Source organism: Bombina bombina, chromosome 4 (assembly GCF_027579735.1).
Source record: "Bombina bombina isolate aBomBom1 chromosome 4, aBomBom1.pri, whole genome shotgun sequence".
Taxonomy (NCBI): Eukaryota; Metazoa; Chordata; class Amphibia; order Anura; family Bombinatoridae; genus Bombina; species Bombina bombina.
The window spans coordinates 829,532,799-829,548,586 of NC_069502.1; the positions used below are offsets into that span (position 1 = coordinate 829,532,799).

A 15,788-nucleotide genomic window follows, 5' to 3' on the forward strand; every position below is an offset into this window, starting at 1 on the left:
GGCACAGGTTCAGAAATACACAGGAATTGTACTCACATAGCCAAGCGAGAAAAAACAAACAGGCACCGATGAGAGGAGACGCCGGAATAAGAAGGCCTCCTGACGTCATCAGAAGTGCCGACAGGAACAGGGTTGCTAAGCAACCAGGAAAGCGTTACCGCGCTGAGACAGAGGCAGGGAAAAAAGCGATCAGCAGCTGAGCGATCGCGACATAGAGGAGTCTATATTGACCGTCAAAACAGGAGAATTCATTTATGTTGATACACCCAGAGTCCCGGTATTTAAGATCTTACCAAAAATACACAAATCCTTGGAAAATCCCCCAGGGAGGCCAATTATCTCTGCTATTGGCTCCCTGGGAGAGAGATTGGGACAATGGGTTGATGCACAACTTCAGCCAGTTGTACAATTGTTACCAGGTTTCCTCAGAGACACTAAACATTTGTTGAGACTATTACAAAATTTCACATGGAGAGATGGTTACAAATTTGTAACCATCGATGCTATATCCCTATACTCATGTATTCCTCATGAGTTAGGGATTAGTGCAGTCAAGAAAATGTTAGAAAAGTATTCAGAATATGACATCAATCTAATTAATTTCATTCTACAAGCCATTTCCTTCTTATTGGAACATAACTTTTTTATCTTTAATGGAGAATTCTTTCTACAATTAAGAGGCACTGCGATGGGGGGCAAAATTTGCCCCATCGTATGTGAATCTTTACCTTGCAAACTTTGAAACTGAGACAATACTTAATGAACAGAATGAGTTTAGAGATAACATTAAAATGTACACTAGATACATTGATGATATCTTGATAGTGTGGGATGGCTCCAACCAAGCTTTAGAACAATTTCTTGATTATCTGAACAATAATGTGGGGAACCTAAGATTTACATCTGAGGCCTCAGAAAACAATATACCATACATAGATCTAATTTGTCATTCTGAAGATAAAGTAACCACAGAGGTTTACAGAAAAGATATAACAGGCAACACTATACTGAGAGCAGACTCATTACATCCATCACATTTAAAAAAGGGCATACTCAAAGGTCAATATATAAGGCTTAGACGCAATTGTACTAATCTTGAAAATTATTGGAAACATGCTAATGATTTAACATCACGACTTATAGATAGGGGTTATAAGCCTTATGACCTAAAGAAAATATCTGAACAGGTCTCCCATTACAATAGGGACAATATGTTGAAAGATAATATCAAAAAAAGTTCAGATAATAGTGGTATAAACTTTGTTACAAAATTCAGTAAACAGTACAATGATATTTGCAACATTATAAAAAAAAGGTTGCCGATATTAGAAAATGACAAAGATTTACAATCTATTTCTACCATGTGTAATTTTGTCTCTAAGAGGTCTGAAACTATTGGTGAAAAGATAATGAAGAATTTCAGTTCCAAAAGAAATCAAAATGAGACGAACACAAATAAAAATTGGCTATCCAGAAAAGCTGGTTTCTATAGATGTGGTGGCAGGCCTTGTAAATGCTGTGAATTTGCTAAAACAAGTGACAGTTTTATTTCAACAAACACAGGTAAATCATTTAAAATCAGGGATTGTATAAATTGTAACTCTACATATGTTGTTTACCTTATCACTTGTCTATATTGTAATTTTCAATATGTAGGACTCACTTTGAGATTACTAAAGGACAGGATAAGGGAGCATTTACTATCAATAGAGGCAGAAATACCTAAGACACCAGTGGCTAAACACTTTGCACTCCATGATAGTAGTTTAGGCTATTTTAGTTTCCAAGGAATAGAACATGTTTCCTTGGGAATACGTGGAGGAGACAGATATCAAGCTTTAAGTAGAAAGGAAGTGTTCTGGATCTATACATTAAGAACTGGATCCCCCAATGGTATGAACAAGATTAGCGATGTCAAATTGTTTATAGATAGGAATTAGATATCATTATTCCAGTCCATGTTAGATCTTATATTATTTATATATAAATTAAATCTGACATATCTATGCTTTTTCTTCTAGATTTTGCAGTTTGGGTTTTGTTAAGTGTCTATGCGACACATGTGATTATACAACAACCGATATCCCATATAGTATAATGTTCTCTGTTGAAATGTGATATGATGTTGGGGAATAAATATGCAGAGATTGGACAGTTATCAATTATTATATGGCATTTGACTTTTATACTGTATTCATATGTAATATGTGCAACCTCTGTGTGTTTCTTTTCCCATCATTTAAAATCACATTGTATGAAAAAATTGTTTTGCATTATTTCTATTCTCTTTCTTAATGTTTTACATTTTAAATGAGCTTTCTTAATAGTCGTTATAGGATAGTGTATATTTGTGTATGAAGTATAGTGATTATTGCAATGGAGGTACTGAGTGTGTTAAACAAGTTGCAATTGGCTGAAATACCTCTTACCTTGACTATTTAACAGCTGTGAGTAACGCTTGTTTATTAGCTCTGATGAACTGCCTCTGAGGCAGGAAACGCCTCAGCTGTGTCCTGTGCTGTGCTGTGCCTTTATGCTGGTCTTAAACAGATGCAATAAAGGATCGTTTTTATACTATATACCTTCTCTCCTTGCTCATTTTCGGTGAGATCGCTACTAAATTTGGTGCTACACTCACCTGTACCCTGTATCCCTCAGACACATCACATATGTACACTCACCTGTGCCCTACTGCCCTGTATCCCTCAGACACATCACATATGTACACTCACCTGTACCCTGTATCCCTCAGACACATCACATATGTACACTCACCTGTACCCTGTATCCCTCAGACACATCACATATGTACACTCACCTGTACCCTGTATCCCTCAGACACATCACATATGTACACTCACCTGTGCTCTACTGCCCTGTATCCCTCAGACACAACACATATGTACACTCACCTGTGCCCTACTGCCCTGTATCCCTCAGACACATCACACATGTACACTCACCTGTGCTCTACTGCCCTGTATCCCTCAGACACATCACATATGTACACTCACCTGTGCCCTACTGCCCTGTATCCCTCAGACACATCACACATGTACACTCACCTGTGCTCTACTGCCCTGTATCCCTCAGACACATCACATATGTACACTCACCCGTGTCCTGCATCCCTCAGACACATCACATATGTACACTCACCTGTGCCCTACTGCCCTGTATCCCTCAGGCACATCACACACGTACACTCACCCGTGTCCTGTATCCCTCAGACACATCACATATGTACACTCACCCGTGTCCTGTATCCCTCAGACACATCACATATGTACACTCACCTGTGCCCTGCATCCCTCAGACACATCACACATGTACACTCACCCGTGTCCTGTATCCCTCAGACACATCACACATGTACACTCACCTGTGCCCTGTATCCCTCAGACACATCACACATGTACACTCACCCGTGTCCTGTATCCCTCAGACACATCACAAATGTACACTCACCTGTGCCCTGCATCCCTCAGACACATCACACACGTACACTCACCCGTGTCCTGTATCCCTCAGACACATCACATATGTACACTCACCTGTGCCCTACTGCTCTGTATCCCTCAGACACATCACATATGTACACTCACCTGTACCCTGTATCCCTCAGACACATCACACACGTACACTCACCCGTGTCCTGTATCCCTCAGACACATCACAAATGTACACTCACCTGTGCCCTACTGCCCTGCATCCCTCAGACACATCACATATGTACACTCACCTGTGCCCTACTGCCCTGTATCCCTCAGGCACATCACACACATACACTCACCCGTGTCCTGTATCCCTCAGACACATCACAAATGTACACTCACCTGTGCCCTGCATCCCTCAGACACATCACACACGTACACTCACCCGTGTCCTGTATCCCTCAGACACATCACATATGTACACTCACCTGTGCCCTACTGCTCTGTATCCCTCAGACACATCACATATGTACACTCACCTGTACCCTGTATCCCTCAGACACATCACACACGTACACTCACCCGTGTCCTGTATCCCTCAGACACATCACAAATGTACACTCACCTGTGCCCTACTGCCCTGCATCCCTCAGACACATCACATATGTACACTCACCCGTGTCCTGTATCCCTCAGACACATCACATATGTACACTCACCTGAGCCCTGTATCCCTCAGACACATCACACACGTACACTCACCTGTACCCTGTATCCCTCAGACACATCACACACGTACACTCACCCGTGTCCTGTATCCCTCAGACACATCACATATGTACACTCACCTGAGCCCTGTATCCCTCAGACACATCACACACGTACACTCACCCGTGTCCTGTATCCCTCAGACACACATATGTACACTCACCTGTGCCCTGTATCCCTCAGACACATCACACACGTACACTCACCTGTACCCTGTATCCCTCAGACACATCACACACGTACACTCACCCCTGTCCTGTATCCCTCAGACACATCACATATGTACACTCACCTGAGCCCTGTATCCCTCAGACACATCACACACGTACACTCACCTGTACCCTGTATCCCTCAGACACATCACACACGTACACTCACCCGTGTCCTGTATCCCTCAGACACATCACATATGTACACTCACCTGTGCCCTACTGCTCTGTATCCCTCAGGCACATCACACACGTACACTCACCTGTACCCTGTATCCCTCAGACACATCACACACGTACAATAAATATACCGAATATCACAAAGAAAAAAATGTGAAATAAATGTGATAACAAAAATCATAAAAGGAAAACCAAATAAAGTTCTGAATCAAGGATATGTCTGTGTCCTCTGGATGAGTTTTTCAGCTTGTTAGCATTCCTCAGTGAGATCCCATAAAAAAGGAAACAGAAAATTGCAACATAGTGTGAATCTGTAATGGCACTTTGAGGAAGTAGTTGTTTTGTAACAAATGACTACTCACATTTGTTGGAGCTTTCCACTAAGCTCAAGGATATGCGCACTCCCACTTTATACTGATGGGAAAACAGTACACTAGGCAAAACTTGGATACAAATTTATTTTAAAATATATAAAAGCGTCACATAAGCCTTGATAACACCACAATGTAAGGGTACAAAAGCAGATATGCTGTAACAAATGCTTCAAATCGCCAAACTTGCAAAGAGGTAAATGGATCAGCAGGAGTGTGACCGCTGAAACCAAAACCTTTTTAGTAGCAAGACAATAGCGCTAAGCCCCCAGGTGTCCTGGCTAGTGTAGAGACGCAATAAAACTCAATATAGAACAGTTCAGTTCCGACGTACGTTTCGCTGGTATGCTTTGTCAAGGAATGTTAGTGCGCATGTCCAAGAGTCCTTTTAAACAATCCATTGATGAGTTTCTGCCAGGTTTGTGGTTACATCCTCCATTTTGGAAGTTGGCATTTAGGTAATTTGTCATTAAACAACTAGTATGTTTTTCAAATTCTTTCAGTTTTATACATTTTGTTGATATATGCATAGATGTTAAGATGGATAACCAGAATTGGTAAATTATGCATTATAATGTTATAGCATTATACATATATGCAAAACTTCAAAAAGCATAATCACATTGTGCCTGCAATTAGTGTCTATACTGATGACAGATGACATATGTAGGTATTTGTTTTCTTTAACCCCTTAATGTGAAGGTATTAGTTATATATATTTTTTTTTGTTTTTTTTTGTTGTTTTTTTTGTTTTTTTGTGATTTTACTGACTATATGTCCTATGGACCATAATTAAACTACTAGCCTTATCATAAACCTAGTTGTGTCTCAATGTTTTTAAAAATAGATTTTATTTGTTAGCATGTAACATGTTTAAAAACATATATTGTACTTTTGTGTGTTTGCGCTGAAAAGTTATGATAGGATGTTGAGGTTACTGTTTCTAACTATGTGTTTAATTTTACATTTGGGGTTCCATATATTGAAAATAAGTTCGTGAAACATTCTAAAACTATTTAGCACTGATAATATAAGTGTGGACAAAAAAAAAAAAAAAAATTAAGAAAAAATTTAAAAAAAAATAAAAAAAAAAAAAAAAAAAGTAAAATTAAAAATTAAAAAAATTAATAAAAAAAAAAAAAAAATTAATTTTTTTAATTTTTATTTTTTTTTTTTTTAATTTTTTTTTTTTTTTTTTTATTTTTTTTTTTTTTTTTTTTGTCCACACTTATATTATCAGTGCTAAATAGTTTTAGAATGTTTCACAAACTTATTTTCAATATATGGAACCCCAAATGTAAAATTAAACACATAGTTAGAAACAGTAACCTCAACATCCTATCATAACTTTTCAGCGCAAACACACAAAAGTACAATATATGTTTTTAAACATGTTACATGCTAACAAATAAAATCTATTTTTAAAAACATTGCGACACAACTAGGTTTATGATAAGGCTAGTAGTTTAATTATGGTCCATAGGACATATAGTCAGTAACATCACAAAAAAAAATAAAAATAAAAAAAAAAAAATATATATATAACTAATACCTTCACATTAAGGGGTTAAAGAAAACAAATACCTACATATGTCATCTGTCATCAGTATAGACACTAATTGCAGGCACAATGTGATTATGCTTTTTGAAGTTTTGCATATATGTATAATGCTATAACATTATAATGCATAATTTACCAATTCTGGTTATCCATCTTAACATCTATGCATATATCAACAAAATGTATAAAACTGAAAGAATTTGAAAAACATACTAGTTGTTTAATGACAAATTACCTAAATGCCAACTTCCAAAATGGAGGATGTAACCACAAACCTGGCAGAAACTCATCAATGGATTGTTTAAAAGGACTCTTGGACATGCGCACTAACATTCCTTGACAAAGCATACCAGCGAAACGTACGTCGGAACTGAACTGTTCTATATTGAGTTTTATTGCGTCTCTACACTAGCCAGGACACCTGGGGGCTTAGCGCTATTGTCTTGCTACTAAAAAGGTTTTGGTTTCAGCGGTCACACTCCTGCTGATCCATTTACCTCTTTGCAAGTTTGGCGATTTTAAGCATTTGTTACAGCGTATCTGCTTTTGTACCCTTACATTGTGGTGTTATCAAGGCTTATGTGACGCTTTTATATATTTTAAAATAAATTTGTATCCAAGTTTTGCCTAGTGTACTGTTTTCCCATCAGTATAAAGTGGGAGTGCGCATATCCTTGAGCTTAGTGGAAAGCTCCAACAAATGTGAGTAGTCATTTGTTACAAAACAACTACTTCCTCAAAGTGCCATTACAGATTCACACTATGTTGCAATTTTCTGTTTCCTTTTTTATGGGATCTCACTGAGGAATGCTAACAAGCTGAAAAACTCATCCAGAGGACACAGACATATCCTTGATTCAGAACTTTATTTGGTTTTCCTTTTATGATTTTTGTTATCACATTTATTTCACATCACACACGTACACTCACCCGTGTCCTGTATCCCTCAGACACATCACACACGTACACTCACCTGTACCCTGTATCCCTCAGACACATCACACACGTACACTCACCTGTGCCCTGTATCCCTCAGACACATCACATATGTACACTCACCTGTGCCCTGTATCCCTCAGACACATCACACATGTACACTCACCTGTGCCCTGTATCCCTCAGACACATCACACATGTACACTCACCTGTGCCCTGTATCCCTCAGACACATCACACATGTACACTCACCTGTGCCCTACTGCCCTGCATCCCTCAGACACATCACATATGTACACTCACCTGTGCCCTACTGCCCTGTATCCCTCAGGCACATCACACACGTACACTCACCTGTACCCTGTATCCCTCAGACACATCACACACGTACACTCACCTGTGCCCTACTGCCCTGTATCCCTCAGACACATCACACACGTACACTCACCTGTGCCCTGTATCCCTCAGACACATCACACACGTACACTCACCTGTGCCCTGTAGCCCTCAGACACATCACACATGTACACTCACCTGTGCCCTGTATCCCTCAGACACATCACACACGTACACTCACCTGTGCCCTGCATCCCTCAGACACATCACACATATACACTCACCTGTACCCTGTAGCCCTCAGACACATCACACACGTACACTCACCTGTACCCTGTATCCCTCAGACACATCACACATGTACACTCACCTGTGCCCTGTAGCCCTCAGACACATCACACATGTACACTCACCTGTGCCCTGTAGCCCTCAGACACATCACACACGTACACTCACCTGTGTCCTGTATCCCTCAAACACATCACACATGTACACTCACCTGTTCCCTGCATCCCTCAGACACATCACACACGTACACTCACCTGTGCCCTGCATCCCTCAGACACATCACACACGTACACTAACCTGTGCCCTGTATCCCTCAGACACACGTCACACTATTACACCTACCTGTACTTATTTTGTCACATATTCCCTGCTCTGCAGCTTCTGTCATATTACTTAGCCACCGATCTTCTGTTTGTTCCGTGTTACATACAATTTTAGCATTGTTTACATCTGAAAAAAATATCAGTAATAGAAATAAATAAATCATTCTTTGCATGGTATCTTTATAAAAGTTAGTTTAAATTTTTTTGAAAACACAGTGGAATTTAAGTTAAATAAACCTGAGCCTACATCAGTAGCAGTCACATCTGGAAGAAACATCCCATGAAATGACATCAGCACAACAGTAAATACAACCTGTGTCATACAGTAAAGGGAGTCAGCTGGGAATCAGTTACTTTACTTGCTACAACTACAGCCTCATTGTAACCAATCAGAATTCCCATATGAGACGTATTACAGGGTTCTGTGAGGTTTTGAAAATAAAAAGCATTTCCCACTGGTTATTAAAACCTCACTATAGCCCATTTAATTATCTTAACTTGTATTGCCTGTGTGAGAGAGAGTACCACAGTGATATGATAGAGACATCAGATATATAAAGGGATTTATATCGTTCAAGACAAAAGTATTTTCTCTTAGAGTAAAAATAATAGGAATAATGCAAGTTATCAAGTTTAACCTTTTCACCACTGAGCCATTTCATACCCTGTTAACCAACGCGCCACTCGTAATCTGGCCCTAAATGGATCTAAAATAAATGTTTCACCCACGGGCTGCATCCCTGCATTTGCACGTGCGTCTTCACAGCTCATTAGAATATGCAATTCAACTGCGTACACTATAGTCATCGCTGCTGCCACTTCTCAACTGGGTATTTATCACTAATAATAATAATTAGCTGGTTCTGTCTTTAGTGCTGTGTCTTGCTGGCAGAGTACAACGTCCCTTTAAAATTATCCATGTAAAAATAAATATTACAAAGCTGTTTCTCTGCTGGTCTTTCACATGTATTATAGAAGGTTTAAGTACAATGCCCCTTTAACTCACAATATACAGACAGGACATACAGATGAGCAGATCATATAGTGATGTGGGGTTTATTTTATGCTCCTACAAAGTGCTACTGATGTATCTGCAGCCGATCACATGACAACAGTAATGATTATACTCTAGCACAGTGATTTTTAACCTTTTTTTTGCAGTGGCACACTTTTTTACATTAAAAAATCCTGTGGCACACTACCATCCCAAAATTTAAAAAAAAATCACACATTGTAGCCTAATACAGTATATATATATATATATATATATATATATATATATACACACACACACACACATACTGTATGTATTGTGCTGTTATGCCATGCCTCCTACAAACTACCCCTGCACTGGGAGTAAAAAAACAAGCAAAGTTTAAAAAATATGTCACACTGTTGTCAGTCTGCCGTGGCACACCTGAGGATCTCTCACGGCACACTGGTTGAAAAACACTGCTCTAGCAGATATAAATGACAGCAGCTGTATAGGGCTTGGGTGTCATGTGATCAGGATAACTAAACACTAGGCAGTGAGTATCAGGCTATATTGTGACACTCAGTGTGTGAGTGAGGTGACACCCTGACTGGTGATATAATGTACAGTACTTACAGACAATAAGCTATAAAACCAGGCCATACCCCATAAACAGAAGACACGTCACACACGTGCACTTACCTTCACTGTCACACACGTGCACTTACCTTCATTTTCACTGTCACACACGTGCACTTACCTTCACTGTCACACACATCAGTATTAATGTCATATGAGGAAGAACTTCTTTACAGAAAGAGTGATTGATTTATGGAATAAACTTCCTCACGAGGTAGTAATGACAAACACTGTGGGGGACTTTAAAAATGCCTGGGACAAGCATAAGGCTATCCTACGAACTAGATAGGTTTATACTGTTAGGTAATATCGGGCGGACTTGCTGGGCCTATGGCTCTTATCTTCCGTCAATATCTATGTTTCTATGTCAGAACATTTATTGCAGACAACATTTAATGGTTTAGGATTTTATTTCACCCCAAAGGCAACTAATATTTAACACAGTAATGGGTACTTAATTGCCATACACTTAAAGGAAAAGTCTACTTGAAAATTGTTATTGTTTAAAAATAGACAATGCCTTTATTAGGCATTCAACAGTTTTGCATAACTAACACGGTTATATTAGTATACTTTTTACCTCTGTGATCACCTTGTAGATGGCCCCCTTATCTCAGTTTCTTTCACAATCATGCATTTCAGCTAATTAGTGCTGCTCCTGCATAGTTATCATTCTACACGGGAGTGAGCACAATGTTATCCATATGAACTAGCACTGTGTGGCTATAAAAAGCTAATAAAAGGCACGGATATAAGATGACTTGCAGGGGCTTAGAAACAGGTAAACTGAGGTTATAAAGTATAGATCTTAGATACACTTGTTATCACTAATGTATACAAAATTGTCTCATTTGAAGATGATGTAATGGAGAAAATATGCTTATTATTACAGCCAGTGTTATTATCCATGTATAATTGTATTCACTGAAAACTTCTATACAAATATTTCAGTATAAAGTATATTAATATAACAATGTTAGTTATGCAAAGCTGGGGAATGAGTAGTAAATATAACAAAAACAAAATGTTTTATATTCTCACTGTGACAGTGAGAAATGTGATAATAAGGATAAGGTAACTATAAAAGTACTATATCCGGTGCCACCCTCTGTAAATATGAAGACCCAAAAAATAACCAAGAGAAAGAAGGGGGCTAAAGCACTCACTATCAGTATTATGCTTGAGTAAGCTGATAAAATATAACTTTTAATATATGCTATTAAAATCTATTAGTAACCAGTATGTAACTGTCCTTAAAAGGACAATTCCACTACATAAAACAGCGGCGCTATTTACTCTCATGTTTCCTGGCCGATAACTGGATATGTCGCCTTCAGGTGACAGGGGTGAAGAGCACACCGAGAGCTATAGCAAATAGACTTGTTTCAAACAGTATCAAGGTCCTTTTTCAATATTAGTTAGACAAACCGAGTGTCCAAATCCAGTGTTTTATATAGGGAAAGAACCACCATTAACGGCCGCCAATTGTGGCTTAGCATACACGCCCCCTCATAACGTCAGACTTGCATCTGCCATTGGTCATGCTAAGGGGGCGTGTGCCTATCAGGTCGATATTCCTTCAATGCAGGCATGAAGAATTCACTGATATTGTGTCTAACGCTGCGTTTATTTATGCCGACTGCAGTGCTAAAATAAAACAAAGCTATTTATATGTGAAATCCAGAGATAAATTATAGATGGGCAAAATGTATATCTGGGGAGTATAGCCCTAAGATATTCCATCTTATGTGCAGGTCTAGCTGTAAAGCTTGCAATAACAGCTACATTTTAGCAACAATATGTATAGATTGAAACAACATAGCTCTAATTTATTTTCCTTATTATACCTCAATGCGGATTTGTCATATTTATAAATAAAGGTTTATATTCACAAAATGTTTATAATGGCCTGATGATTCAAATCAACACAGTCTTCCATAACTTTACAATTCCAAAGGCATATTTAGCCTGCCTATAAGATTAATAATGAGGTACTAATTCATATTGTATTTTGTACGCTAGTGACCTAGATGGGTATCATTTATAAAAACACTAGATTGAGATATAATCCCCAATTATTTAGTATTCATAAATATACCCAATAATTATTATTCCTATTCATGCCATACGGTATCATTGAATATAGTGGGAATATCCATTTAGTCTCCTTTTGTAACAGAATTGGTTCTATGTTTCCTGCTCTTTCTAGACCCCAACATTTAAAACTTGTTGTATTAGAGTTATGACATGTTAGGAAATGTCTAGCAAAGTAGTAAAGGCATTATATAGCTTTTAAACAAAAAAATAAAGTAGATTGTCCCTTTAATATTTAGGGCATATTGAGATTGATCAATAACATCAAAAATGTAATTTTATTAGATTTGTAAATTCAGATGTTACGTTAAATATTTAAAATATATTGCAAATTTGAAGGTATGAGTATGAGGCATACACACCCAAAACATATTTCATAACTTAAAAGGAACATTCCAGCCAAAATTAGAATCCACATGGATGCATTTTGAATAGAAGCATTTTTGTAATATAGATGTATTAACGAAAATGCTTCTAATAAAAGCTATAGCTGTTTCAAACATGTATTTAAGAATGCACCGTGCACCAGCATTTTAAACACAGCCTAAGGTGCTTTTACCATCTGGTAATGACTCAATTTGTTAATTGCTGACATGATACAAGTCCCGCAGGTGCTCTGAGCAGCTGTAGAATTTAAAATGCTGGTGCACAAAGAAAATCCAGCTATGCTTCACATGCACGTGCAGAAAAAAATAATAACACTAAAACAGTGAAAACTTTTACTATTAGTATTTTTGCTTATTCTTGTATAGCGCAAAAATGTTTCAATTCAGAGATTTAATTCATCTATGCGCATTTAAATTTTGACCGGAATGTCCCTTTAAATTTATATATAATAGTCTATAGATTAAATATTGTTCCACTACTGTCATTGTAATATACTGTAAATATCCTTTTAATACAAAGTACCAGATGCCAATTTATTCCTATATTTAATCTTTATTAATGGCCCAAATGTCTGAGTTCACAATAAAATAAAAGTTTCAAGAATACCATTTAATGAACTAGAAGAGGGATAGAGAGGGCACATGTGTGTATCATTTACATGAAGCAGAGCGTGAAGAAAGAAAAAGGGAAGAGAGGGCATGTGTGTGTGTGTGTGTGTACCATTTACATGAAGCAGAGGGTGAGAGAGAAGGGACAAGAGGGCATGTGTGTGTGTGTATCATTTACATAAATCAGAGGATGAGAGTAAAGAGAATAGAGGGCATGTGTGTGTATCATTTACATGAAGCAGAGGGTGAGAGAGAAGGGAAGAGAGGGCATGTGTGTGTACCACTCACATGAAGCAGAGGGTGAGAGAGGGCATGTGTGTGTACCACTCACATGAAGCAGAGGGTGAGAGAGGGCATGCGTGTGTACCATTCACATGACGCAGAGGGTGAGAGAGGGCATGTGTATGTACCACTCACATGAAGCAGAGGGTGAGAGAGGTCAGGCGTGTGTACCACTCACATGAAGCAGAGGGTGAGAGAGGGCATGCGTGTGTACCATTCACATGGCGCAGAGGGTGAGAGAGAAGGGAAGAGAGGGCATGTGTGTGTGTGTACCATTTACATGAAGCAGAGGGTGAGAGAGAAGGGATAAGAGGGCATGTGTGTGTGTGTGTATCATTTACTTTTTTTTTCTTTGATCTATAACATTATGCTGGCTAAACAGAGACAATTTTTTTTTAGATAAAATATGTAATACATGTACACCTTATTTCCCAGGTATGAACCATGAGAAGATTAAGACAAGTTTCTCTGTATTAGGTAAATACAGGGTTTCAATAAATTGGAAAGAATCTCACATGAAATTACTGAACAATTATTTTACCCCCGCTAGATTGAAAAGAATGTTTTTAGCACAATCATTTCTATACCCACGCTGTTCATATTTAAATGCAGACATTCTACATATGTTTGGTCTTTGCCCAAAGATCTTCCAATTTTGGAGCAAGGTCACCTATTGGTTTAATAAAAACTATGGGGTTGATGTCTCTATTGGGCTTGAAGAGATTATATTTCTTGAAGCCCAAATAGATAATCAAAATCCTTATAGAAATATACTGAATACAGTAATCTTGTTGTCCAGACATCTAATATTGAAAGCCTGGAAGGGTAGAACAGCTCCTAGTTTCTCACTTTTTATTAGAGAAATACTGAATCAAATCATTTTTTAATCATTCCACACACAATTGTTAGGGGAACAAAAAAAATTTTTTTTAGTAGGATGGCTCCCTATAATTAAAACTTAACCTCACCAAATCCAAAAACGTATATTTAATCCTTTTTTGAGTTCTAATAGTTTTGCCGAATTGGTGTTTTTAGATGAATTCCCTGCATCATGGATCTCTCTATATAGAGAAATATACTAATAGTTATAAAATCAGTAAGCTAACTCATGTTCTGGAGTAGCGCAACATAATCTGGGGTCAATGTTAGGGGAGACAGGGGGGTAGGGATTCTATTTTATTTTTATGTTTTGTGTTTTTTGCTCCCCCCCCTTTCTTTTTTTTTTTTGTTAAACCTCTGATGTCTAAGATTTTTTACTTAAACGCATGTTCATTTTTTTCTTAACTTTGTATCCTACGTTTGGATTGTATTAATAAATATATAATGACTTACATTGTATCTGACTTAGGGCCCAAGTAGGATAGGTTGATACACACTACTTTTCTATGTATTGCTATAGATATATTATGTTTCCTTTGGTTTTGATTTATTTTTAAGGCATGCCGCAAGTTCCAAAGAAAATGGTAATATGAGGATTAATTTTAGTTGACGAAAAAGCAATGTAATCTATGACAATAGTTTTCTAGCGGCTAGATTTGGAGTTTGGCGGCCAAGGGGGTGCGTTAGCTACGCGGGCTTTTTTCTGGCCGCACCATAAAATTAACTCTGGTATTGAGAGTCCAAAAAAATGCTGCGTTAGGCTCCAAAAAAGGAGCGTAGAGCATTTTTTCCGCAAATGCAACTCTCGATACCAGAGTTGCTTACGGACGCGGCCAGCCTCAAAAACGTGCTTGTGCACGATTCCCCCATAGGAAACAATGGGGCTGTTTGAGCTGAAAAAACCTAACACCTGCAAAAAAGCAGCGTTCAGCTCCTAACGCAGCCCCATTGTTTGCTATGGGGAAACACTTCCTACGTCTGCACCTAACACTCTAACATGTACCCCGAGTCTAAACACCCCTAACCTTACACTTATTAACCCCTAATCTGCCGCCCCCGCTATCGCTGACCCCTGCATTATATTATTAACCCCTAATCTGCCGCTCCATAAACCGCCGCTACTTACATTATCCCTATGTACCCCTAATCTGCTGCCCCTAACACCGCCGACCCCTATATTATATTTATTAACCCCTAATCTGCCCCCCTCAACGTCGCCTCCACCTGCCTACACTGATTAACCCCTAATCTGCCGAGCGGACCGCACCGCTACTATAATAAATGTATTAACCCCTAATCCGCCTCACTAACCCTATAATAAATAGTATTAACCCCTAATCTGCCCTCCCTAACATCGCCGACACCTAACTTCAATTATTAACCCCTAATCTGCCAACCGGAGCTCACCGCTACTATAATAAATGTATTAACCCCTAAAGCCAAGTCTAACCCTAACACTAACACCCCCCTAAGTTAAATATAATTTAAATCTAACAAAATAAATTAACTCTTATTAAATA

General features: G+C 38.3%; 1 protein-coding gene across 1 annotated transcript in view; it reads right to left on the reverse strand.

Moving 5' to 3' along the window:
- The window catches only part of LOC128657161 (zinc finger protein OZF-like), a 54,442-nt gene that overhangs the window by 29,825 nt on the left and 8,829 nt on the right, over positions 1–15,788 (reverse strand). The window contains exon 3 of the mRNA XM_053711402.1: positions 8,426–8,533. Coding sequence (XP_053567377.1) covers positions 8,426–8,533 — 108 coding nt within the window. The remainder of the gene's footprint in view (positions 1–8,425; positions 8,534–15,788) is intronic.